General features: G+C 57.8%; 2 protein-coding genes and 1 non-coding gene across 3 annotated transcripts; 1 reads left to right on the forward strand and 2 right to left on the reverse strand.

The window, feature by feature from the left end:
• Nucleotides 1-2,622: 2,622 nt before the first annotated feature.
• Nucleotides 2,623-4,425, reverse strand: LOC122377774. The gene has a single exon (XM_043358183.1). It carries the CDS (start codon nt 3,834-3,836, stop codon nt 3,387-3,389), a length of 450 nt encoding a protein of 149 aa, XP_043214118.1. The 5' UTR covers nt 3,837-4,425; the 3' UTR covers nt 2,623-3,386.
• Nucleotides 4,426-5,020: 595 nt separating this feature from the next.
• Nucleotides 5,021-26,695, reverse strand: LOC122377775 (trafficking protein particle complex subunit 11-like). The gene is made up of 17 exons (XM_043358184.1): nt 26,448-26,695; nt 23,638-23,807; nt 23,345-23,521; nt 22,781-22,954; nt 22,178-22,408; nt 21,679-21,820; nt 21,178-21,312; nt 20,783-20,952; nt 20,123-20,330; nt 13,097-13,545; nt 12,614-12,837; nt 12,012-12,241; nt 11,328-11,462; nt 7,383-7,582; nt 6,924-7,143; nt 6,500-6,682; nt 5,021-5,597 (listed from the first exon to the last, which is right to left on the reverse strand). The coding sequence occupies exons 1-17, from the start codon at nt 26,676-26,678 to the stop codon at nt 5,535-5,537; spliced, it is 3,342 nt and encodes a 1,113-aa protein (XP_043214119.1). The 5' UTR covers nt 26,679-26,695; the 3' UTR covers nt 5,021-5,534.
• Trnah-gug lies at nt 13,889-13,960 on the forward strand. Its single transcript has one exon. It is a non-coding gene; the product is annotated as a tRNA-His (tRNA).
• Nucleotides 26,696-27,347: the final 652 nt, after the last annotated feature.

Raw genomic sequence — 27,347 nt, forward strand, 5'->3', positions numbered from 1 at the left:
GGCGTTGTATTGTTTCAACTTTCAGTCATGCAATCTCCTGAATAGGATGCACGATCCAGATGCAATTACTAAGGGGGTATGAGCTGACTGGTGATGAGTCTAATAGACCGAAGGGCCGTGCAGCTGCGGTCGTCCGCCCCTCGGTGTCGGCTGACATTGAGTCAAGTCGGGCATTGAGTACTGAGTTGACTGAATCATTCGCAGCGGCGTCACCATGAACGGCGCTGGTTTCCGGCGGTTTATCGTCACTGCTAACAACACAACCATTATTGTCCCTCGTGATCGTCTACTCTATGCTTCAAGTGTGAAGTGCAGATGCTAGTCCCTGAACTGTTTGCTCCTCAGCCGCCCTCTCCACCGTTCGCATCACGGCCCCATCCCCAGTAAACAGCCCCTCCCCCATAGAAGAGAGCTGACCCCGGCTGAACTCAGCATCCCGGTCGCCGGCAGCTGACGCGATTGTCGCGTGACCGACCCCCTATCCCCCCCTCCCCCAGCGGCGGCGTCTATGGGTCGTCTACTGTCAGCAGCACCGTCACCCCGCCCCGACGGAGACAACAGACATCACAGAAGCCGCCGCCTGCCCGTTGCCATGGCAACGCCACCGCGATGAGGTGGCCCGTCTTGTGAGGACGGTGACGAGAGGAGGACTTGACGTCATGGAGGTTCTAGGAAATGTTACGTGTGTCTGGAGAATGTGTGTCGGTCGAACTGTGCTGTCAGCAAAACAAGATATCTGTTGGTTCCCAGCTACGACAGGCCTTGCCTTCATTGAATTTATATTTATTATTCATTTTACGAATTTCATTGAATATTCCAACTGCTGTGAACTCGATTACTGTTAGAATAACGAATAATTTCGAACTCGAAAAACAAATAACTGGTAATAACTGTTAGAGACCAACCAGAAATATGCAGTCTATCACGATTCAGCGTTTGAGCACCTGTGACTCCATGCAGTTTGAGGCATCTACAGTCGACACCATTCCTATCAAACGATTTTGCCATTAGGACTGCTGTCACGCTCCAAACCTCTAAAATACCGGCATGCCAGCATGCCTACAGTGCACAACTGCACAGCAGCCGTATCCGGGCTGATTCGTGGCGGAGAGAGACGAGCCTCCAAAGTTCGATCGGCATGACCGGGTAGAGTGGGGAGGGAGGACTCAGAGGAGAGGGGAGGATCCGGGAGGAAAAGCCGCCGCGGATGGCGGATATCCTGTGTCGAGCACGACTCCGAGCGAGTCGACCGCTCGTGCCGCGGCCACCGGCACGTAGCCGGGGTCCGGAGCGGAACCGCTGACCGCTTCATGGCCCGCTGAGACCCGGCGGGTGCGGCGGGGTGTGGGCAGCAGCCGCGGGCCGTGGCTCCGCCGGCACGAGCCCCGAATTCCTGGGCGTGGTTGCCGGGTTGGAAACGCCGCCCCCTCTGACATGGCCGCACCATATTAGTCCGGTGGCAACACGGAGTCATAAGCATCGGACATTGTGAAATAAAATGACGGCACAGAAGTACACAAATGTCTCTGGTGTCTGCAGTGTCTTGGAACGTGTTATTGACCCTCTAGTATGGGGGAAGGGGGGGGGGGGTCGAACGGACCCTCCTCGGCTTTTGCGAATAACTCGGGTAAATAGCGGCCAACCGCGACGAACCTTTCAGTACCCTCGAGATAATCAATTTTACAGCTACCCTTAAAATGTCATGACCCTGACCCACATGACCTTTGACCTGTGACCTATTTCTCGAGACCATGTTTGGCCGGAATCGCGGATTCGGCGTAGTCTGCTCGCATTAGCCGCGCGTTTGCAGTCTTTTCGTGGTTTCAGGCGTTCAAGCATGTGATATGATGTTTGTCCAAGTTGCTACGCGCCCTAACCCACAACAACAACAACATGATGTTTGTCCCATGCATTAGGGTGGGTGTCAAGGTCATCTGAAGGTCAGGTCAGTTCATTGACCTTTGATGATCTCGGTTCACTTTTCGTGTTTTACAAGTTTCTACGCTAGCTTTTGGCGCTGAATTCGAATTTAGCAACCATCTGAACATTTGCAAAGTAGTTTTGGCGCCTTCGTAACATGTTAACAAGCTGTCAAAGGCGGTTGACACCTACGAATACCCGGCAGGACCCCTACTATTTGACCTGACCTGATCTGACCCGACCTGGCCTAAATGCTTGAAGACATCATCTGTTATCAACCGAAAAACCCAGAAGCAGCAACATTACGACGTTAACAGGTTCCGATTTTCCCGACTTTTGGGTCACTAACCTGAGTCTGACCTCAGACCTGGAAGGTCAACCAATGACCTAGGACCTGAAAATGGGTATCGTCGGCTTCCTCTCGTCACGGGCAACACGCTCGTTTTTTTTCTGCGAAGCTCTAGCTCGATCAGGGGCCTTTATATGTTTGCGGCTGGCAAAACAACAATAGGTACGGGCGAGGGTTAAGCAAAGTGCTGGGAACAAACTGGTTTCGATCCCCTAAACAAGATTCGTGCCCAGTAAAGACCTACTCTAATGCCCGAGGCTGGATATTGCCATCGAGTCGGTGCCAGCGCCGTGCGCATTCAAGACAAGTTTCTCTCACAATGACTCATGCACCCTTCTCAGTAACAAGTTAGCTTGATATTTTAAGTTTTTATTGAAATGAATACAATCACTGACGAATGAATAAGCTCATATTTCACATGCATGGTTCATATACACACGGTAAGCCTTTGCTAACATCCATCCCGGAAGTAGCGGTATAGATGATCAATTTGTGGTCTTTACAGACCTTACAGACCCTAAGTACCGAATGTGACCCTAAGTACCTAACTGGATGCGTTTGGAAAACGTGTATCAATATCACAACATTTCAGCGAGTTCAATATGGATATGTTCCGTTTCCCAACTATGTATACAAAATTTAAACATCGAAACCCAGCTCAAAAAGACTGAGTTACATGAAAAAGGTCTAAGTACAACTCAACTAAAAGCATTACCTTCTACAGACATCAAGAACGGTTGGTGCATCAGCGCACTGCTTAGAAAAGGAACACATCTTTCAGAGGAGAGCACCCAACTCAAAAACTTTTCCCAACACCTCACAGAAATATGATGACGGGCTGGATTTCTTACAAGCAGGTCCGGTCGCCGCCGCGTCGCATGGTGACGGCGGTAGCGGAGTAGCTGACGGCTGCTGGCGGACTCCCGTCGGTAGCAGCCGGCCGGCCGGTCAGCAGCTGCTGTCGGTAGCAGCCGGCCGGCCGGTCAGCAGCTGCTGCTCACAGCCGGCCGGCCGATCGGCAGCTGCTCTCGATAGTAGTCGGCCGGCCGGTCAGCAGCTGCTGCTCACAAGTCACAGCTGCTGTTCACAGACGGCCGGCCGGTCAGCGCTCTGCTGCTCACAGCCGGCCGGTGGTCAGCGCCAGCAGGGCGGCCGGCAGCAGCAGTAGCAGCAGCGCCGGCGAGCTTCGACCCGCCGCGTTACAAAAGTCCGACGAGCACGAGCAGGCGATGGCACCGTCTCTCTTGGTGCAGCCGTCCTCCTGCGGCAGCGGCGAGCACGAGCGGGTCGTTTTGCCGTCGCTGAGCACCATTTTGACGCAGGAGCTGCCAAGCGTGCAGTCGTCGGCGCGGAACCGGGCGTCCTTGGGCCGGAACTCAGAGCACGGCGCTAGCCCCGTCAGCGAGCTGATCGACTTGAAGATGTCGTCGAATGTGTTGGCCAACGAGCTGTCGCCCGTGTCGACGTCCAGCAGGTCGGTACACTTGTAGCAGCTGATGGCGGAGCTGGCCGGCAGGCTGACCAGCAGCACCGCCAGCGGGGCCAGCAGGACGGCGGGGCGGGACATGACGGCGGAGAGCGGACGGACACGGACCGGAGCGCGGAAACGCGGGGCGCGGACTGCGGCGGCGCGGCCGGCCGCGATAGCCCCGGACAGTCGGCGCCGCTCGTACGGCTGCCTGTCACACAGACTTCCCAGACGACTCAGCTGACGCTTTCCACCGCGCAGATTCGCACCACAACAGTAGACAAAAACAGCAGCCGCAAACAGATGTGGCTTCACAATGCTACGCTCACAAAACTTGTCGATCGATTTAGACTCCTGGTATCACGGTCGTCTTTTCACACAGGTGCAAAATCAGGAGACGCGTCACCACTTCTATCGATTCTCGCAGTGTTGTCTCCGGCACTGCAATCCCCAGGTTCACGGCCGAGCGGTCACTCCAAGGTCGCGCGCCGCCGTGCGCGGTGTGGAGGCTGCAGAGAGCGCCGCCGGCGCCGCGGCGCGCACCATCTACCGACCGCCGGCGGTACTGCTGCATGGACGGCCTCCATGCAGCCTCCGACCGGCGCGCTCACTGCAGCGGTAACCGAGGCGGCTATCGATCCGCCCCAACGTCCCCGGAGCCGGACGGCGGGGGATGCAGCACAGTGACGCTCTGTCCACGGTCCATTGGCGGTCCATTGGCTTATGCGGGGCAGTTGCTGGATTGGAATGTCTGGCGCCATGGCGGCAGGATTAGAACCACTCGGTAAAATTAAAACACGGAATAGCTCCTAATGCCGAACGTTGCGGCGAATGCTAGCCGGAACAGTTTATCGCAGCAAATTCCATTCTGTCGCCGACAGCATTCAATCTCGTTACTTTGTTTTGGGCATCAACCATGGGTATGTGAATCCGTATCGACCCTGGCGCAGTGAGCGTACTGATAGGATGTGTGGCCGCCTTTCGGAAGAGGAAGCCAGATAACCACGGCGGTCACTAAAAATACTCGTAACCAGAGGTAACGAAAGCCGGTAGGCGGGCTCCAGCTCCGAGTGGACCCCCCCCCGCTAGCAGTGGGCGAATCCCCTCCCCTCTGGTGAGGGACTCACCTCCTCCGTTCCGGCGCGGCGGCGAGCGGAAGGTGAGAACGATCCTAGACGGTCGTCCAGCAGCCCCAGTTCGGATCGGACCGGAATCCCGGGAGGCCGGGATCAGGATCGTGCATCTCAGGATACCGACGGCGATGAAACAGACAAAAACACAGCTCTCAGGCAACAATAATGATATTTCAGCAAATAAACACATTCCGACTGTCATATACTCAGCATCACGTATGAGCTCTCACGGCAAGTCAACCTGGCTAGATGGTTGTAACAGTACAATAAACACGTAACCGCCAGTCCACCTAATTCTTTGAAAGCAAGAGCCGATTAAATTACCCACTCATAACACGCAGGGAGGCGAGGCGCCACCACCTGGCAAAATTGACTTCGCACGACAACCACACGTGAAATAACAACACGTCCTATACCACACGATAGCATATCGCGCGCACAATCAGTAAGACCCCAGACAGAGGCACCTCGCAGCTGGAATGTTTTCATACACCACCTCACAGCGCTGCGGCCCTCCAAAGCGATCCGGTGCGACCACCACACCACGCCGACAGGCCCTCTACAGAGCTTCAGTAGTACCCTGACTCCAGCGGGCCGCGACACACACCGTCGGCATGCTCTGTAACGAGCGCTGACGAGACTGAGATGGCGACAGCTAGCGGCGTTACAAGGCCCTGATGGAGTCGGTCAGACCCTGGACGTCGTGCGGGCCGCCCTTCTCCTGCGGCTGAAACACGCGGAGAGGGAGCGGTCAGGGGAGTGGTGGGACGGGCCGCCCTTCTCCTGCGGCTGAAACACGGGGGGGGGGGGGTGTCAACGGAAATGGCCTGATAAAAACAGACTGACAAGAGCAATACGAGCAAGAAAAGGCTACTTGCACAAGCGGCAGCTGCAGACGAAAAAACACAACATTATAGACTAAACCACGTCAAATCCATATTTGACCGCACTGTATGTATGTACAAACGAGCTATTAAAAGAGCAAGGCTTGGCCTACATAATAACATGGGATATTGAGGGACAAGTCATGCAGATCACTGTAAATAGCACCGGTCCACCGGTCGCTTGTACAGCTGATCCTGTACGGACAACTTAATCTATAGTATGTACTTGGTCCTATAAAGCCTCACTTTGAAATTCGCTTCGACTGCAACATCGGATTACCCCGTTGAGGGGTTGATCCTCTCTCACTAGTTGTCGGTATCCGTCCCCCTCACCATGACACAGATGTGCGTGGGCAGGTCACTCCCTCCCAGCTCCTCACCATGACATAGATGTGTGTCAGTCCCTCCCAGCTCCTCACCATAACACAGATCTGTGTGCGGACAGGAGTCCCTCCCAGCTCCTCACCATAACACAGATCTGTGTGTGGGCAGGCCAGTCCCTCCCAGCTCCTCACCATGACACAGATGTGTGTGGGCAGGTCAGTCCCTTCCAGCTCCTCACCATGACACAGATGTGTGTAGGTCAGTCCCTCCCAGCTCCTCACCATGACACAGATGTGTGTCAGTCCCTCCCACCTCCTCATCATGACACAGATGTGTGTGGACAGGTCAGTCCCTCCCAGCTCCTCACCATGACACAGATGTGTGTGGAGTGTGGACAGGTCAGTCCCTCCCAGCTCCTCACCATGACACAGATGTGTGTGGGCAGGTGTCGGAGCGCGGCGTCGATCAGTTCCGCGGCTTCCACGGGCGCTCCGTCTCTGTAGAGCGTCAGCCGCGGCCGGGGCAGCGTCAGCCGGCCCGACAGGCGCGGGTACAGGTTGTAGGTGAGCTGCCGACTGCCGCCCGGCACCACACGGAACTGGTACTGAAACGGACCGGCGCGGGCCGGGTGAGACGTCTGGCTGAATACAGGCGTATATTATACACAGTAAATGGAGCAGTGTAAACAATTTTACAACTGGGATCACCTCTATTTTCTGCACAAAAAAGTACGACAACGACGCCCTTCTTGAACTCCTTCCGAATACAACCCCGAATAGCAAAACACCAATTCATATCGCGTTCACAGCTTATGATGCTCTCAACGCTGTCATCCAGTCACTCACGCGTTTGTTTCCGGCGAAGATGAATCCGTCGCTGGGCTCCATGAGCATCATGAGGCTGTAGACGTGCGCGCTGCGGTTGGTGACCGTGTAGCGGACGGCGAGTGGGGTGCGCACGGTGCCGTGGGCGGGCAGGTCGGCCGTCACCTGCAGCGGGCACGGCACCACCTGCAGCGCCGGCGCCGGCGACACCGTGCTCACCGGACGGTCGTCCCACTCCGACCTGTCAGCCGAGGGAGGAGGTGATGGAGGCAACGTCAAATATCAGGCGTGTAATTAAAGAAGAACATGTATGCATACACTTCTTGTGTCTGAGTAGCTGGAATGGATTTTCAAGTGAAATGTCGTAAATTTTGAGACGACGAAACAATATAAAGCATATCTTGAAACACAGTTAAAATTGCCTGTCGGTAGAGTCGCCGCATTCTGAATATTCATTTGTCGCGTCAGTCGGCTTCTTACCTGTTCCAGATGACTGTGTAGGAGCCGGGCTGGGCGGCGCCGGCCGCCGCGCCGGCCGTCACCGCCACACACTCTGTGGCCGACTCCATGGGCTGGAGCACCAGGTCGCGGAGGCCGCCGCCGGCCGGCGCGCCGTCCTCCGAGGTGGTACCGTCCTCCTCCTCACCCTCCGAGTCGCACACGGTGAACAGGGTCTCGTCCTGGGGACGGGTGGCCCCAGGGGTCAGCGGTCAGCGCGCAGAGCCACAGCGGGTGAGGCGGAGACATGCACTTCGGAGGAGGGAAGACCTCACCAGTACATAAACATTGGCGACAGCGACGAACGAATTAAATGCGACCAACGTTACAGGAATACCCACGGATCTACCGTACCACATAAGTCAGCGTTGTCATAGGAACATCCGCTGGACCATGAGCGAGTCAAACACGAACTGTTCCCTAAACGAAGCGCAACTTTCAATATAAAGCATATCCGCGAGAGCCAGACAGCGAACGTAAATCTTTCCATCGCAGCCCGCACATTGCCCTTCATGAAAGGGCAATGTGCGGGCTGCGATGGAAACCGCACTGGCTGCTGCAGCCCCTTCGGGAGAAGGGAACTGGACATGGCCATCTCCAAGCTCGCCGGACGCAAGGCCCCCGGATCTGACGGGGTAACCAACGAGATGATCGTGCACCTCGGCGACGCCGGGCGGGAGAAGCTGCTTGAGCTTGCGAATCTCAGCTGGGCCCGGGGTGAACTCCCCTCGATCTGGCGCAAGGGCACAATCGTGCCGATTCTCAAGAAAGGGAAGCCCCGTGACCAGCCCGGCTCCTACCGCCCCGTCAGCCTGCTCAGTTGCCTGGGGAAGGTGGTCGAGCGGCTGGTCCAGGCGCGCCTCTACTGGCTGGTCGAGCGGAGGAACCTGCTGCACCCGGCCCAGGCGGGGTTCCGGCGGGCGCGCTGCACGGAAGACCAGGTGATGAAAGTCACCCAGGCTGTCGCGGACGGATTTCAGAGGAGAAGGAGGACGGTCATGGCCCTGGTCGACTTCAAGCGGGCCTTCGACCGCACGTGGCACATCGGGCTCCTATGGAAGATGGCTGACCTCGGACTGCCGCGCTGCCTGGTGGCGTGGGTCCGTGCTTTTCTGGAGGACCGGCAGGCGCGCGTCCGTTTTAACGGCCAGCTAGGAGGCTACCGCTGCGTGCGGGAGGGCACGCCGCAGGGAGCGGTGCTCTCGCCGCTCCTGTTCCTTCTCTTCATCAATGATATCGCCACCGACTTCCCGCCGGGAGTCGAGATCACCCTCTTCGCAGACGACCTGGCTATCTTCGCCACTGAGAGGACCATCGCCGAGGCTGAGACGAGGGTCCAAGCGGCGCTCAACGAACTGTTAAAGTGGGCGGACCGCTGGAAGATGGAGGTCAGCGCGGAGAAGACCGTGGCCACTGTCTTCACCCTCGACCCTCACGAGGCGAGACGGGAGGCCTGCCTGCACATGAGGACCACCAGACTACGACACGAACCGACGCCGACCTTCCTGGGGGTCACGTTCGACCGCACACTATCCTTCAAGCAGCATGTGGCCAGCCTCAAGGCCAGGATGGTCAGAAGGTGCAACGCCCTGAGAGCAGTTGGAGGAAAAGCCTGGGGAGCGAGCACCACGGACCTGAGGATGCTCTACGTGAGCGCTGTTCGGCAGCCGGCTATTTTGTGTGCAGGGTATGACGTATTTCGCGAGCCGACGTCACAGGCGGTGACGTCGGCTCGCGCGCGAGCCGAGCGCCAACGACAAACTAACGGGAACCCTCGGACACCCTCGGGGCATAAACCGCGGAGTAGCATATTGAGCGAGTCTTATAAGGAAAATTCATATATTTTCGTTTCTCAAATGATAATCAGCGTGTCTCTTACCTTTTTACATATCATTTAGGCTTACCTAACACTTCAGTTGCCAAATATCTGCAATTTATTCAAGCGAAGGTATTTTCAGTAAATATAAATGGTATAGACCGAAATCTTTTGAATAAAAACTCCAATCAACAGAAATAAAAATAACTTAATTTATTCCAACCATTTCCTCCAAATAAACAACATAAAAACTCATTTTTACACACATCATTCATAATAAAGCATACTAACACGCCGCTTTTGACAATTGCGGCGTCGAGTGGCGCGCTGCTAGCGCTCTTTTTCGATCGCAGAGACCCTGCACGCACGCGAGCACACTACGTCACGTCCGGGGGGCACAGGTATATGAAAAATCGCAGTGACGTAACACTTTTCTCGCTTCTCATTGGTCAATAGCCCGTTGCCGGGGTAACGTGCACGTATGTGAGCGCGGGCAAGAGTACTAGCCGGCCGCCGATCAGGGCTCTGGCTTACATCAGGGCGTGCGCGGACTACGCTGCAGCGGGCTGGATGTCAGGAGTGGCCCCCACTACGCTGGAGCAGTTGGAGGTCGCCCAGCGCCAGGCATGCCGGATCATCACCGGCTGCCTCAGGTCCACCCCGGCGCCAGCGCTGGAGCGCGAGGCGGACGTGATGCCGTTCGCGATACGGCGGAGGCAGCTGACGGCCGCGGCGACCCAGCGGCACCTGAGGGACCTCCCGGGGGATCCCCTGCAGCCGGTGCTGACAGCGACGAGGCCCAGACAGCGGCTCCACCGAGATCGAGGCTGGGCCGACACGGGACTCAGTACGTCCTCGGACGCTGGTCTGGGGGACCTCCCGCGGGAGCCGGTGCTGGTGGTCCCACGGACGCCGCCGTGGGAGAGTGCCGCGGGAGGCGTCACCATCAGCAGTGCTGTCGCGAGACCGACAAAGAGAACGGACCCACCGGACAAGCGGTTGGAGGCGGCACAAGAGACCCTGGCGGGACTCCCGCCAGCCGACTACACCGTATTCACAGACGGATCGGCCACAGACGGTGTCGAAAATGGCGGAGCGGGAGCCGTTGTCTTCCGGGGGGCGACGGAGCTGGAGAGGATCCGGACCCCTGCAGGCCGCTGGACCTCCAGCTACCGCGCGGAGCTAACGGCGCTCGACTCTGCCCTCGCGTCCCTCCTGAGGGGCGCGGAGGGCCCTGCTCCGCGGGAGGTACGAATATGCACCGACTCCCAGTCGGCCCTGCGTCGCCTCGCGGAGGGCCCGGCGGCGCAGACGGATGTCCTGGCGGACAGAGTCTGGCAGAGGCTGCTGGACCTAGCCGACCGCGGGACGCACACGTCCCTGCAGTGGGTTCCCGGCCACGCCGGGCTCCCCGGCAACGAGCTGGCCGACGAGATCGCACGGGAAGCCGCCAACCTGGAGCAGCATGACGTGCCGATAGACCTCCCGTCAGCAAAAGCCAGGCTGAGGAGGCACGCCCACCGGGAGTGGGAACAGCGGCTGCAACCGACCCGCTACGCCCTGCAGAACGGAGTGCGCCGCCCCCCTACGGCTGAGCGCCTGGGACTCTCCCGCCGGGAGTGCGTGGAGGTCGCGAGACTCCGTACCGGCCACTCACTGATGCTGCGGGAGTATCGACACCGAATTGGCCTGGAAGATGACCCCACCTGCCCGGAGTGCGGGCTGGAGGATGAGACACTAACTCACCTCCTGACCGACTGCCCCGCCCGGGCAGATGCGAGACGAAGGATATTCGGAGAGGACGAGCCGGAGATAAAGGAAGCACTGGGAGACCCGACGAAGCTGGTGGAGCTCCTGAGGCGGCTGGGCCGCCTGTGAGGCGTCCCCCCGTATGGCTTCCAGCCAAGGGCCGGAAGCACTTCAACTTCAACTTCAACGTAAATCTGGCACGCAGTATTATTTTAGTCAAGCACGCTTCAACATACAGCAGCAAACATCAGGGGTAGCGGACAGATCAGCCCTTTTCAATCAGTCACACCACCGACGAGTCTCCCTGCCAGGCTCCCGGCGCCGGGCCGGGTCATTATGACCACCCCAGTCGCGTCGCTCACCATCTGCAGCAGCGTGGAGCGCAGTCGGACCGTGTGCGGGCCCGTGTTGGTGATCTGGGCGATCAGCAGCGCCGTCTGATCGGCGCCGACCGCCTCCACCGGCTCCAGCGTCAGCGCCACGGCGCGCACAGACATCTGGGGCGCACGGCGGGGGACACGGTACCAGTCAGTCGGGGGAGGCGGCACGGGACGATGAGGTACTGATAGGTGTAGAAAACGCACCGACATCTGGGGCGCACGGCGGGGGACACGAGTCGAGTCAGACAGGGGAGAGCACGGGACGATGAGGTATTGGTAGGGGTGGAGCGGGCACGGACATCTGAGGTCGGGCACGGCGGAGGACACGGAACGAGTCAGGTACAAGTCAGTCAGGGGGTGGCACGGGACGATGGGGTACTGGTAGGGGGTGGAGCGGGCACGGATAGCTGAGGTCGGGCGCGGACATGAGGAGACAAGTCAGTCAAGGCTGACAATGGGGTACAGCGGTATCCTTGGACGGGTACGGACAAATTCTCAGCTGGTGGTAGGCACATGGATATGAAAGTCAGTGAACGACGGCCCCGGATGTCTGAGTCTCTCTCAGGACAGCGACGAACACTTGATCGTCAAGTTTGTGAGCTAATACAAATAAACTAACCTCAGCCCTCAGCAGTGTCTGTGTCTCTCCGCTGTCCGACCACTCACCTGGAACGGGTGCACCACCTCCAGACCGACTGTGTGCGCCACGCGGCCCTGGCACAGGCCGGCCTCAGTCTGCTCCGAGTAGCGGGCGGCCAGCTGCAGCTGCCGGCCGGCCGCCGTCAGGCACTGCACGCCCAGCAGCTGCCGGCAGCTGGCCAGCGGCTGCACGGAGCCGCACGGCAGCTGCAGCGGCTGCGACAGCGGCTGGCACATGTCGCCGTACACCACGAACGCTGCGGTGGGGGGACGCACATTGCGGCCGGTCACAGATAGAGTCGGGAAGGCGGGCAAGAGCCGGAACTGATGATACGGATCGCAGCGCAATAATGCTTCAAGATCGTCCAACTTGAACTACCAGCGGGATGTCAACGTAATCTATCGCAAAAAAGTGCTGGTAGACTAAACATTCTCTACCTGAACATCGTTTTCCGCATACATCATATATGTATAATTGTATAATATCCGCATGTATAAATCATACGCTACAGTCGTCATTGGAACTCGCAAACGTTATTCGAGGTGCGTAATGCGTATTTATGTTCGCATCATATACGGACAATGCGCCACTACCCACCCCACATCCTCCACCGCCCGGCCCCACTCACTGTTTTTGGCCGTCTCCTCGTCGGCGCCGAGCAGGCTGACCTCCAGCACGAGGTCGGTGACCTCTGCGCCGAGGTCGTCACAGGTCAGGCAGGCCTCCAGCTGGTACACCTCGCCGACCAGGGCGGGCGGCCGGTGGTCGGCGGCGAGTGTGAGTCGGGCAGGCCGGGGCACAACGGTGGCACACAGACCCCCGAGCTCGGCGAACGGCGCGCCCACCGGCAGGCTGCGGGTTGGGGGGGGGGGGCGAGTAAGATGAGGGTGATGCTGGAAAGATCATAAAACTTGTGCTACTGAGAATCAACAATGACACATGGCTGACGCCATGGCACAGCGGAACAATCGCCAAATAGCATAGATTGAATGCAATAAACAGTTCAATAAATCGGTACAGTCACGATTTACGCCTTACGGCCATCAAACATAATTCCCAGTAAAGCCCGCATCGATCCACAAGGTCGATCCGCGCAGTCTGGGGCACCCACCCGAACATGCTCTGGTGCAGCTGCTCGTCCCCGAGGCTGAGCTTCCACTCGAGCCGCAGCGGCAGGCAGTCGGGCGCCGCCAGCTCCAGCGCCACCGTCTCCAGCCACACGACCGAGCCGAGCTCTGCCAGCCGGGCGGGCACGTCCAGCGTGAGCACGCGCTCGGCGCCGGCCGGCAGCGGTCCGCCGGCGGCCGTCTGCGCGCCGCGGCCCGCCACCGCCACGCGGGCCGTCTGCAGCGGCAGCGGCGCCGCGCTCAGGTTGGCCAGCCGCAGCCGCACCGTCAGCGGCCGGCCCTGCTGGTAGCGCGCCGCGCCGAACGACGCCGAGCACGAGACGAGCGTGTCGCGGGAGGAGAGCTCCAGCGGCACCGGCTGGTGGACGGCGGCCAGCGCGGCCGGCCAGCCGGCGGCCACCGCGCAGCCCGGCTCCGGCTCCGGCGGCTGCCGCTGCAGGCAGACACATAGACACAGAGACGGCGTCAGGACTCGTCACACAGAGATACAGACATGACACGGCGTCACCGATCAGAGCTCGTCACAGTGGCAGAGAGCGAGGGTCACTGTGTGACTCAGAGTACACAGATACTCCGGCAGCTGCCTCCGCTGAAACATGCCGCAAACAGACAGCCGCAGACCAGTGCTCATCACACCTGCGTAAGATATAAGTGATATAAGAAAAATTTGTCTTTCAGATTCAGTGTATGTTTGACATTCTAACTAGCGACACAGACACCAATGCCATGCGCTCCAAGTAGTGCTCGTTCGCCCCTCACTCCCGCCTTCCCCATCAGCCGTGATAGTCTAGTGGTTAGGACCTCGCGTTGTGGCCGCGATAACCCCGGTTCGAATCCGGGTCACGGCAGGCCGGCTTTTTCGAGAACGTCTCTTTGAGATCAAAAGCGGATGAGAATGGGAGAGTGCTCGCAATTATTGCGGTATGTATTACTATAAATGGAGAACGGGGGAGTGCTCGCAATTATTGCGGTATGTATTACTATAAATGGACTGTACAATATAAAATAAATTTTCGCAAATACAAGCCTGATGTTTCCGTCAGTTCGCCGCAAGCACAGTGCTCAGTGCTCAGTGCTCACGGTCACCGCAGGATAGTGGTTATACAGACTAAATATCGATCCAAAGTTACGGCCATCTTGACGTTTGCTTGGACAGCAGCTACTATTAGTACTTCAAAGGATCAAAAAAGTACACACCACACGTGGTATTCAATCATATATGGTAATGAAGTTATGTTTAGCTGGTTTTGCTATTAAATGTGTAATTCACTAAATTGAAGAATTATAACAAAACCAGGCAACTATCTCAGGAACAATACACCCACAGCAATATTACCCACGTCACCCTGACATGTGGAAAAGGGGCCGCTCCGGCCGCTCCTCTCTCTTCTGCGCGGACGCGGACCGCGCCTTAAGGCGCGGCCGGCGGGGGCGGGTCGGTGGCGACCTGCACCCGCCCCACTCTCTTCAGATAACTGATGATGTGTTGGGCCGGCCCCGAGAGCACTTCCGCCAGGGTCGGACAGTGCCCCCAGAAGCCGGCCCTCGCCGCCACGTGTGCAGGGCACCCGGCCAGGAGGTGCTCCACGTCCTCCTCCTCCTCGCCGCAGGCTCGGCAGGTCGGGTCTTCGACCAGGCCGAGGCGATGAGCTGTGGCTCGCACCAGTGGGCAGTAGCCGGTGCGAAGCTGGGACAGGGTGGCCTGGCCCCACCTGTCCAGCTCATCGTGGCTCGGAGTAGGTTCTCGATGTGGGTGCCGCTGCGCCCTTGCGGAGGCCAGCTCCGATGTCCAGCGACGGATGGCTGTCCGCGCGCTGGAGAGGTCGATCGGGGCCTCCTCTTGAGCGCAGTCGGCGGCGGCTTGATTGGCGAGGCGGTCGGCTGCCTCGTTGCCGGCGAGGTCGGCGTGGCCCGGGACCCAGTGCAGGGTGATATCCTTCCCTGCGGCTGTCAGCGCGTCTATTAGGCCCCAGACGCGCTGACCGATGGCCGACTGTTGGTCGTCCGGGCCGCGGCTAAGTAGCTGGAGCCCCGACCGGGAGTCTGTGCAGAGCAGCACTCTCTTGATGAGTGCTTTAGAGGGGGCCGGTAGCTCATGGAGACACGTCAGGGCCTCCGTCATTGCCACCAGCTCCGCCCTCATACTGCTGCACACTCGACCGGCCGGTGCCACGCACTCTATTGTGCGTCCCTCGCGGTGAAGCTCCAGGATCGCTCCACCGCCGCCTTGGATGGTGCCTTCCTTGGCGGATCCGTCCGACCAGATGGTACAGTCTGGATCGGGGACGAGGGCCAGCGCCGCTAACGCCGCCTCCTTTCTCTTTTCCGGCAGGTCTGTCCTCCTTGTGGGCTGCGGCAGGTCCAGCACGAAACGGACGGCGTCTCCACAGTGGTGCCAGGGTGGTGCGCCCTGGTAAAGTGCCAGGGGCTCCACTGGGAGGTCGCTCAAGCCCGCCCTGTCGCAGACCCACCTACCGACCCGACGGAAGCATGGCTTGAATGAGAGGGTCGCGTCTTCGTCTGCCGGTGGCGGCGGTGGCAGACCCGCCTCTTCGGCAGACGTCACCGCGCGCCTCCATGCCTCGTGGGCCCGGTAGCGGAGTCTCGGTGGTGGTGTCTTGTCCAGTAGGTTGCGAGCGGGGTCTCCCGGAGGTAGACGGACTATGCGCGCGTACTCGCCGGCTGCTAGCTCCTTGGCACGGAGTGATAGCGGAGGGAGGCCTGCCTCCGCCATCAGGGTCTCCTTATCCGTGAGCTTGATGCAGCCGGTAATCAGGCGCGCACATTTCCGCTGCTCTACCTCCAGGCGCTCGCGGACAGCCGGTGCCGCATGGGTGAAGTAGATGGCCGCCCCGTAGTCGAAGAGGGAGCGCACGTAGCTCTTGTAGGCGATGCGGAGTGTGCTACGGTGGCTTCCGTAGCTCCTTCCGGCAATCGCTGACAGGCAAGCACGGCGCTTTGCCATCTTCTCTCTGAGGGCGGCGATGTGGGCGGCGAAGGTCAGCTGGCAGTCCAACTTCAGGCCGAGGAAGGTGGGCGTCTCCTCGTAGCCTAGCGGATGGTCGCAGAAGCTGAGCTGGGGCTTGACCTTGCCGCCGCACTCCTTGGGGTCCAGCGTGAAGGTGGTCATCACGCACTTGGATGGACTAGGTTGGACCTTCCAAGTCTTCACCCAGCGGCTGACCTCGTCCAGGGCCGGTTGGAGCCTGTCCACACACTCCTGCAGAGAGCGGCCCGTCGCGAGAAGGGCCACATCATCCGCGAAGAGGGAGACCGTTGGGCTCGAGTCTCCGGCCCGGAGTTGGTCGTCGATGTCGTTGCAGTAGATGAGCCAGAGGAGAGGGGCGAGCACGCTGCCCTGCGGCAGGCCCTCCTGGAAGACCCGCCACCGGGAGGCTGACGTGCCCCATCTCACTCTAGCGCGCCGGTCGCTGAGTAGGGCCCTGATCCAGCGTGTGGCGCAACCCGGCACACCCAGTCGCCGCATCTTAGCGTACAGCGCATCCCGCCACACCCGGTCGTACGCTCGCGCGTAGTCCAGGAGGACGAGGATGGCTCGCTGCGGTTTCTTGGACTCGAAACCGTCAAAGATGGTCTGGGTGACTCGGGCTAGCTGGTCCAGTGTAGAGTGGCCCCTCCGAAAACCGGCCTGGTTTCGGTTCAGCTTTCCGGCGCGCTCGAGCCAGTGTTGGAGGCGATGCTGCACGAGTCGTTCAGCGAGCTTTCCGATACAGCTTAGCAAGCTGATCGGTCTGTAGCTGCCGGTCTCGTTGGGCGGTTTCCCTTTCTTGGGAATAGCGACTATTTCCGCCGCCCTCCATGACGCGGGAACCTCCCCGGTGCGCCAGCTCCAGTTCAGCACCTCCAGCAGATGGCGTTCCGCTGAAGGGCTGAGTTGGTGGAGCATGTCGTTGGTCACTTGATCGACCCCGGGGCTGCGTCCCTTCCGCAGTTTCCTGATGCCGAGCAGGAGCTCTCTGCGGGAGAAGGGCGAGCAGAAGGCGTCACGACCGCCGTTGCAGCACGTCTGGCTCGTGGCTCGTCTAGCCTCGATCTTGATGGAATGATCTGAGGTCTTGTCCTTGGGCAGGCGGGACACCTGCGCGTAGGCCTGGCAAAAGAGATCTGCCTTCTCTTTGTCAGTGACGGCTGGTCTCGTCGGTTGCGCAGGTTGTCCCTCCGTGCCCGGTCTTGAGATGGCTACGGCCGGCTTAGCTGGAGGACGCCGGCCGTCCATGGTGCGGATCAGGTGCCACATGTCTCCGTCCGGCTTGAGGTCTGCCGCCTTTTGACGGAAGAAGGCGGTCTTCTCGTTGTCCACGACTTTGTCGGCCGCTGCCCGCTCCTCCTGGTAGCGCAGGACGTCCGCGCGAGAGCGGCTACGGGATGCAGCTACCCGTGCCTCTTCCCGTCGATCGGTTGCGTTCTGGCAGGCTTGGTTCCAGAAGGGCGGGCGTCGCCCTCGGCCGTTTCCGAAGGGGATGCTGGCCCTGGCCGCCCGCAGGATAGTGGCTGCTAGCCTGCTGGCGGCCTCGTTCAGGGAGGTTGGCTGGGCCGACCAGGCGTTGATCAGCTGATCCAGCTCCTCCCGAAACTTGGGCCAGTCCGCACTCCGGTGGGAGAACCGGCCTCGGCCTTCCCGTCGTGGACGTTGCACAGACGAAGACAGTGTGACGAGGATCGGCAGATGGTCAGAGCCGATTCCTCGCTGCGTCACCCAGGTGACGTCTCTTGATCGCAGGAGGTCCCTGGAGGCCAGTGAGACGTCTGGTGCAGAGACTCCGCCGGTGCTGGGATTTTGCCTGGTACACCCGCCGTCATTGAGGATGGTCATGCCGTTGTCGACGGCCCAGTCCTCAATGGCCTCTCCGAGTGCTGTCTCGGGCTGGTAGGTGTCCCAGCTGAGGCTGTGTGCGTTGAAGTCACCGCACACCACGGCGGGGTGCTCCAGTCTGATCCCGTCCGGCTGGAATCCCTGCTCCTGGGTGCCCTGGCCTGTTGTCCAACGCGCTGGAGGTGCGTAGATGTTGTAGACCGACAGGCCAAGGGTCTTTGACGCATGCACCGTCACCGAGACACAGTAGGTGTTGGGGTCTGGTCGGGTGGGGCGGTACGGAGAGGGGTTGACACTGTACGGGATATCGTCCCTCACCAGTGTCAGAACACCCCCTTGACCCTTGGGGGCGGGTGGCGGTCCGGCTACAGGACGTTGCCGCGTCGCTGCGCCTGTTGGTGCCGACCCCGACCCCCCTCCGGGTCCCGCCTCCGTTTCGCCGTCTCGCACCCCGGCGTCTCTTCTCTCCGGGCTTGCTGTGCCAGCGGAGGACGCCACTTGCTCAGGGTGGGCAGCGACTGGAGGGGGTTTCGCACCGGCCCTCACCTCGCACCGCCTCTTGCTGCGACAGCCGCGGCACCAGTTCTCGCGGTCGTTCTTAAAGCGAGTCCGACACGCGGCTAGTGCGGCGGCGGCAGGCTGTGCGGCGGGCGAAGCGCCGTCGGGTCGCTCCGGCCTGCTGCTGGCAGGTCTCGGTGCCGGGGGCCCTGGTCGCCCCGGCTCCGGTGCGTCCCGTTGGCGCACAACCAGACCGAAGATGCCGGTTGGGGCTCCAAGGGTGGCATTCGTTGGGGCGGCTGTCTGTGATCCTCGTGGAGGTGGTGGTCCTCGTGGAGGCGGTGATCCTCGTGGAGGCGGTGGTCCCCTTGGACCCGTGGTAGTAGTGGCCGGGGAAGCGGGGGGGGGGGGGGCACTCTCGCCCCGCACCGCTTTTTCTGTAGGCATCCCCGGCACCACAGGTCCTTTTGCTGGGGACCAAGACGCGCCCGGCAGGTCTCGCCTCTTGGTGTGCCGCCCTCATCGTTGCCTCCCATGGAGCCCGTGTCTTCCTGCCGCCGCCGCCCTCCGATGACCGGGCTGGAGGTCGGGGCCCCTGGCGCCCCTCCCGCCGCCGCAGTCACATCGGGGGCGGCGACAGCTGTCGCCGATGGTCCGGTGGTCCATGTCCGGCGAAGGTCGCACCCCCTGTGGCTCCTGCACCCCCGGCACCACTGCGTGCGGTCCAGTAGTGATGTCCGGCATGCTCGGGGGAGCGCAGCTCTGGGGGGCAGGCTCGTCTTCTCCTGGGTTTCCCCCGTCTCGCAGGGCCTCTCGGGTCGGCCCGTGTGGACGGGGGGGCCCGCCCCCAGGCCAGCAGTTCTGGTGCTGGCCTCTGCTCCCTCGAGCGTCTCCGCCGGTGCCTGTGGTGGTGGTGGGCACGGCGATAATACCGGCGTCGGGGGTGCTTTCGCCTCAGGGGGAGGGTCCTGAGCCGGCGTCCAGTCTTCGCGCGCGGCGATGTTGTAGCCGGGGAAGGCCGGCGTCTCTTGGCTCGCGCTGAGCTTGGTTTCCTGCAGGAGGACCAGGTGCGGGCGCTCTGAGGCTAGCCTTGCTCTGAGCTCGGTGAGCCGGGGGTAGATTCCGTTGCAGTTCAACTGCATGATCCTGAGTTCCCCCGGCCCACCTTCCCGCCCGGTCTCCGGCAGGTCGCGCTGAGCTGTCTGTCGGCGCCGGCTCCCCCGGCGTGCCGCGCGCGCTGAGGCATCGGCTTCCCCCCGGCCAGTGGGGCCAGGGTTCGACTCGATGTCACCGGCTCGGAGTCGTATGAGGGCGAGGTACGCCGGTCTACCTCGCCCCCCGGCCGAAAACCCTGGTTCCGGTCCGACTGCTGTTTGGTGTTCTGTCGTGGTGGCGGCAGCTGAAGAGAGTCCGCGTTTTGGAGGCACTTCGCCCCCTCCGTCGAGGGGGGCATCGACCCCACGGGCAGGGGGCCTCCATGTCGCCATCCATGTCTCCGGCCGCTCCTCCCCTAGCAGCTCCCCGCGGCCCTCTCACCGCCATCAGCCGGTGCACGTTGGCGTCCAGTCGGGCGCGCTCACCGCCATCAGCCGGTGCACGTTGGCGTCCAGCCGCGGCCCGCTCACCGCCATCAGCCGGTGCACATTGCCGTCCCCCCCCCCCCCCGCGACCCGCTCACCGCCATCAGCCGGTGCACGTTGGCGTCCAGTCGGGCTCGCTGCTCGGCCGGCGTCGGCACGGCGGCCGACAGCAGCGCAGCGGCCATGGCCAGGTAGGGCTCCAGCTGGCAGCTGAGGTAGGCGCTGCGCAGACCCAGGGAGGCCACCTGGACGACCAGCGGCCACCAGCGCTCCGAGCGGTACAGCAGCAGCACCTTGCCCAGCAGGCTGGGGGCGTAGCGGGGGGGGGGAGGCACCGGGCGTCAGGGGGAACCCGGCCCGCCCAGACGGGATGTGGTAGACAGAATATGTTGGAGTCCTTATAAGAACAGCTAAGAAGTAGGCATACAAAAGACGGTAATGACAGAGACATTACAATCTAAGTCATCAGATGAACCTTAGCCACGGACAGTCCCTATCAAACATAACATAAACAACATTAACAACATAAACAACATTAATGCAAAAAAAAATGTTCGTCATGATCAATCATAAATGTAGAAATGATAGGAACATGTACAAGCCAAACCAGACAGTTAAATTCACGATGAAATGACTGACTTTTACAGTGGGCTTTAAACCATTCAGGCACCGAGTTAATTGATGAACGCACAGTTTAAGTTCGGTACACCAGCGGGGCCACCACACAGCCTTATCACCGTAGCGGATAAGGGACTCACATGACGGCCTTGTCGTGGTCGCCACTGAGCGCGTACTCCTCGGCCATCTGCACCATGAGGCGCTCCTTCATGCGCGGGCAGTGGTACTTTTTGAAGTGTGAGATGGCACTGCTCAGCAGCGGGATCACCAGGTTGTGGTGGTTCACCGATCGCTCGCACAGCTGGATCGCCTGGACGATAAAAAACAAAACTGTCACTTAGGTACTGCCGACTGAACCGACACAGACAACTGCAGTCGTGGAAGTAAGGCCCTATGTACCCCATGGAATGATAACGAAGCCTTAGTCATTACGGCTCTGCAATCCTCGCCGCAGCATTGCTGACCGGCCGACCGGCCCTCTCTTCACCGTCTCTTCACTGTCATCTAGCAGCGGCTCCCTCCCTCCCTCACTCACCAGCACTCCGAGCTTCTCGCGCTCGGTGTCCATCAGTTCCACGTTCCTCCCGGCAGGGCGCCACGGCCGCTGGCCGAAAAAATCTGTCTCTAGGCTGCCGGCCAGCGGGTCGGGCGACGGGTACTGCGCTCCGTCCTGTGTACAGTATCAGAGCGGGGAGGGAGGCCCGACTGGGGTCAGCTGAGGCAGCACCAAATACACGATGGATTGGATATGTCACGGTGCATACATTATCTTACTCACTGAATTGTAAAAATTCAGGATAAAGTACATTGACTTATGGCCATGTGATCTGTTTGGTGTTAACTATCTACCCTCAAATTATCCACTGATCAAATTATCTCAAATTAGCAAATCAAATTATCAAATTATTTAAAAAATCAAATTATCCCTGTCCTCTTACCCAGTGGCTAGAATTCAATGAACAGTTGTCGGCAGACCCCGGTAAGACATGGTCTGCCCATCGGACCCTCCTGAAATCGACCCACTGCGTCCACTGACCAGCGGGAGCGCGGCGGCCGTCTGGTGCCGCTTGCGTCCGTGTAGCGCCGCCTGTTCAAAGTAGAGGCCCGGGTGCTGGGTCTGGATGGCCGGCAGTCCCATCTGGATGGCCTGGTCAAACACCTCGCCGAACCACTGGTACCTGACGGACGCATCGGCAGACGATAGTCAGAGGCCCGGCTGCACTCGAGCCGGGACAGTTGTATTTCCAAAGGTTTATTTGTACTATTCGACGTTGCTAAATAACCGCTGCGCCAGCTACTCGCAGCTCCCTGTGATTCGCTACTTTTCCAGCCGTCCTCATACTCAGCCCTTCTCCATGTGAATAATCCATAAATCCCCTCCCACGACTCAGCGCTGCGCCAGTCAGCCGCATTCCCGTGAATAAGCCGCCACGCCACAGCTCCCCTCCGTGCCACGAGGTTCACTGATGTGGCTTCTCCCCGAGACACACTGTTCCACTTTCTCACTCACAGCTTCCTCCCCTCCCCGGACTCACTGTTGGGCCAGCCAGCCGCAGTGCTCCACGGCCAGCTCCTGCGGACCGACTCGCGCCCGAAACAGCTCCACGTGTCGCCGGAAGTGGGCGATGGCGTCGCGCGGCAAGTTCTGACGGAACGCCAGCCGGCACACCTTGAAACTGAGCATGGCCGCCACCACCTTCAGCTCGCACAGCGTCAGGTCCGTGGTGGGCAGTTCCAGCAGGTGCGCGTAGCCCTGCTGGTACGCCCTGGGGCGAGCGGTACAGGAGGGGGCGTCATGGTGCTGAGCCGTTGATTCGATAAATAAGTCTGAAATAATTAGGTACATAATGCAAATTAAATAAAGTGGAGATAACAAGACTTCATATTTCATGGCGAAAGCGCCTAAGTACTAGCATATAGTTAGTACGCAAAATAAGCAGGTTCCAAGTAAATTTGAAAATCGAAGTAAATTTGACGTCAATATTGACATATTGTAATGATTCGAATACAATCAGTACAAACATTACCATCATCTTGATCTACAGCCAACAGAAACTACTAGTTCAATCGTATCTTACGATACAAACGTCTCAGCACCAATTTCCCCAGGTTCTCACGCCCGCTAAAGAATCGCTCACTTGTAGGCGGCGGCCATGTCCTGCCGCACCTCGCAGAAGAAGCCCAGTTTGAACTGGTGGCGCACGAACAGCGCCTGGTGGTGGCTCTTGCTGAGAAGCTCGCGGTGCGCGCGGATCGCCTTCACGCGCTGGTGGTAGTACGTCTGCGCCAGCTCGTAGAAGGCGCTCTCCAGCCTGACAACAGGGACGGGGGGAGTGCTGGGGCGCTGCAGGGAACGTGCGGTAACGGTAACTGGCGACATGACGACAGTGAGCCGCGGCAGAACGACGGTAGTGCGGTCCGGTAACCCGCATAATTCGAGAGGACGTCAGTCACCGGTATAGCCTTAGCCAGCGCGCTCAGCGGTCACCCCTGGTGTAATGACTCGGCACTGACTCACCTCATGGCGCACTGACACGGTACGACTCGGCAGTCGGTGCTGGCACACCTCATGGCGTACCGACTCGGTACTACCGACTCACCTCATGGCGTACTGACTCGGTGCTTTTGACTCACCTCATGGCATACCGATTCGGTGCTTTCGACTCACCTCATGGCATACCGACTCGTTACTACCGACTCACCTCATGGCGTACTGGCTCAGGTGATCAGTGATGGGTAGCACCCAGAGGGACTTGGGGGGCAGGTCACAGGCGGCGCACAGGTCGGCGGCCCGCTCAGCCGCCTGCGGGTCGTCACCGGCCGCCGCCCGCTGCACCAGCACCACCGCCAGCCGCGTCTGCTGGGTCGTCAGCGCCGCCCTGTCGGCCAAACACCAAACTGAGCCCACTGCCCACTGACAAACACATGGCTGAGGTAATGTCTATTGTGCTGTATGCATGAAAGGCATTTTTAATGATGTAAAAGGATGAATTACCTGATGGCTTTGACACGCGACGAACATCCGATTTTCTTCTCATTCCAGGCAGGGTCGCCCCAGTCCAGGTCGAAAAAGATGATCACTACTGCAGGAAGATCATAGAGGTGCTTCTTCATCCACTTTCGTTTCAAAATGCCCTTGGGTAGAAACCACTCATATGTTGTCCTCTGAAAGAAAGAAGAAGACATAGATTACAAAGGAACACCAAAACAGGAGGAAATGCAAACCAAAAAGTGCAACACCAAAACACAAAAACAAGCAGCAAGGAGTCCAATTTCTGCCTAGGCTTAGCTGCCCATATTCAGAAAAAGTGTTAACTTGATGTTGTCCATGGGCGCCGCCACCGGGGGGACGGGGGGGACGCGTCCCCCCCACTCGCAGAATGGAAGGGGGACGTCCCCCCCAAACTCATTACGGAGCGAGTGAAGCGAGCGTAGTCTTTCGTAGGTTAACGGAATTTCTGAGTATGCCGTTGTCACGCTTTTGCTAGGCTTATATCTCAGCAACCACTTGAACGATTTACATGCGGTAATTTTTGTAGGGTAGCACTAGATTCATTCCTTCTAACGAGCATCGGACTATTCCAGATGCATGTGAGTGACCCCATAGGTATGCACGTTCCACATGAAAAACGAAGAGGTGTCAGTTTTGTAACAATTTCAATACCTCGGCAACTACTGGGCCGATTGCGCTGAAAGTTAGCATGTAGGTAGGTATACCCACTAGGCAATGCATATCCGTGTGCCACAGTTGGGGTGTTGCTGCACGTGCACGTGCATGGACCATGGTGCCGCTTCCAGATCTCGAGAACGGCTAGGCCGATTGCGCTCAAATTTGGCACATCGTTAGGGACCGGTTAGAAGGGTGCAGTGCACAAGTTAGTTGGAGGTATCCCCTCGCAATTTCGCACGTGCAAGGCCCACCCCACCCTCTCGCTCGCTCCGTTGGTTGCCCCAAAAGGCGTTTTACTGGTTGTTATCCTACTCGAAATTTGATTAGGCCCTTCGGTCCAATAGAGCCGCGTATGAAAGAATTAGTGGGAGACATTGGTCGGGGCAGCCACCCCAGTGAGCCACTTGGGATGAACCCGACCAATTGAACAGGCAGCCCAGCCCACTGGCACTCACTGCACCCCGCAAAGGACTATAGCTCCAGTGGAGCCATTCCCGCATGGGATAGAGTTGCCCGTCCAGCCCGGAGCAGGGGGTTACGGCGTAGAGTAGAAGGATTTGACTGTCCTGAGGATGGAAGAGATGGAACGGCCGGTGCCGAATCTGAGAGGGCCCAGGAGGTTTAAATACTCAGTATATGGGGTGTCGGCTTGCATGCATTGGCCTGACCCCTGCCACCTCGGCCAACAAAATCTCCAGCTCCCGACCTGTCATCGCGGAACTGCCGATTTTTGATATCGTGATCAACGTGTGTCGTATAACACGACTGACCGAACACGGGCCTAATATATTTCTTCTAACCAGCCAAGAGCATGACTATACACCAATCCGACCTCGAAGTCAAAATCCGAACATTTTCGAATACTTCAACTCCGACTCTGGCTAAAACTGGCCAAAACAGTCAACTCCGAAGTCCGACTGATTCCGGCTCCGAGTTCCGACCCCACACTTCTGCAGTCACGCTACACTAAATTTCCAGCTTCTAAGAAATAAGCTATACGGTTGACAGGTCACAGGACCACAAAACTTTGAGGCGACTTGACTACTTGACTTGGTTTTCCTGACCTAAGGTTTTCTGGTATCAAGCTTGTTACATAAGCTGCAAAATTCCTATTTTGGAGCAGTTTTGCCTAATGTTTTTTTGCCAATTTTCGCGGCGCTTCGCGCCGATTCGTGCACAAATCAAAAAGAGAGATTTGTGACTATATAACGCCCCCTCCCCCACGCGGGTATGCAATATGCATTACCTATGCAATATGCATTATCGATCATCTTAGTGGCATACATCAGCAATTATACCGTGATAGAACACGAGGCTTTGCCGTGTCAAACTGAATCAGACATCAGATGCGTATATAGGTAGGTACTCGGTCGGAGTGCGGTCTATAGCCATTACTTTAAGGAAATACCTAAAAACCTAAACTACTTTCCTCAAACCAGTTGTTTTGTCACAGTTTTAGTCTTTAAACTTAAAATGGTCAGGAAATAATGAATATTTGCAAAAGGGTTTTATATTGATTTTTACATCACTATTTTCCATCTTTCGTAAAGGCTACTTACCTATATTGCAGCGGAAGCTGATTATGCGTTGACCAAGCATAGTACGTACTACGTAATTCAAACCAGCTGAATGCTGATTGGCTAGCATTTTTCCGTAAGGGAATGGATTCCTCGGTAAGAGAATGACAAAGTTTTATCTATGGGAATGACTTCAGTCTTCAAACCTAAAATCGATACCGATATATTTGGCTAGGGTGATCGTTGGGCCATAAAAACTCCTGATTTATTCTCGTCTCAGCTCAAGCTACAAAACTGTTACTTTAGTTCAAAACCCTATGTTTAAAGTGGCATATTTGCTTTAAACGTTGAATGCATCCGACCGAAAAAGCCACGGTAAGAATGTACCACGGTACCACGGTAAGAATGTATGTATACTTTTGGGTTTTCAGTCGGTCAGTCCGTCCCCCCCTGTCAAAAATCCGTGGCGGCGCCCCTGATGTTGTCATCAGTCATAACTTGATGAATTTTGTACCTAGCATAAAAAATAAATATATATTGACATAGGTGATAAAAACTGCAGTAGAACAGGCATTCACATCCAACTGCAATGAAAATCTGCACAGGCCACTCACTCACCTTTGGCTTTGCAGGTGGAAATTCCCTGTCACCAGCTATGATAGAGTAGTGGATACCATGAGTGTCCACCTTTCTACTAGAAGTGAATGCATCCACAATGGTTTTATGCGTTTCAACATTCTTTGGATCCAATCCAACAAAACCCACATTCACTTGAGGCACCTGCTTCAGTTCCTCAGGCAAATCAAGACTGCTCAGATAAGCATCAACCTTCTCTTGTGGAACTGCCATCCTAAGATTTCAGTGTTTAACTCTGCAAAAAGAATCAAGGGTAATAAAGTGCTAAATTCAACATAAATTGTATATAGATAGTGGAAGGAGTAAGTACCAAGTGCACATAGAACAACAGTTAATTGAACAAATTCAAGACAACATCAATTTGTCTTAAAATCATGAATCTTCAGATGACAATACAAAAAAGCAGGCTGTGTGGAAAAAAACTTGAGATGTGAAAACTGGAGTCGACTATAAAGTATTGATGATATTAGAACCAGGTTTTCACATCTAGGACCTGATACATTATCTTGGTGATTGTATGTGTGTACAAAGAGAATAACTGGATGCTGCCTGCATCATGCATGCCCCTATTGCTGTATCCCCAATTCACCACAAAAGCACCTTCTAGTGGCCAGAGTTGAGAGGGCCACCCCAGCTGCACTACTGGACACTGGTCCCATGAACAAGCTGAAAGAAATGTCAGTGGTAATGCAAAAGACCAGCTTAAGCCCAGCTCTAATGTCCTATTTGTGATTTGTAAATCTGCTATATGCTATTTGTTTGGATGCTGTACCAAAATTTTGCCACAATCACAAGTAATGCTAGCCTTGTCGACAGTAACATGGATTTTTTTCCAGTCTGGACAAAAATGACCGAAAAAGTAATAAGCCTGTCTCAGTAAAT

The sequence above is a fragment of the Amphibalanus amphitrite genome, unplaced genomic scaffold (genome assembly GCF_019059575.1).
Source record: "Amphibalanus amphitrite isolate SeventyFive unplaced genomic scaffold, NRLGWU_Aamphi_draft 000050F_arrow, whole genome shotgun sequence".
Lineage (NCBI taxonomy): Eukaryota > Metazoa > Arthropoda > Thecostraca > Balanomorpha > Balanidae > Amphibalanus > Amphibalanus amphitrite.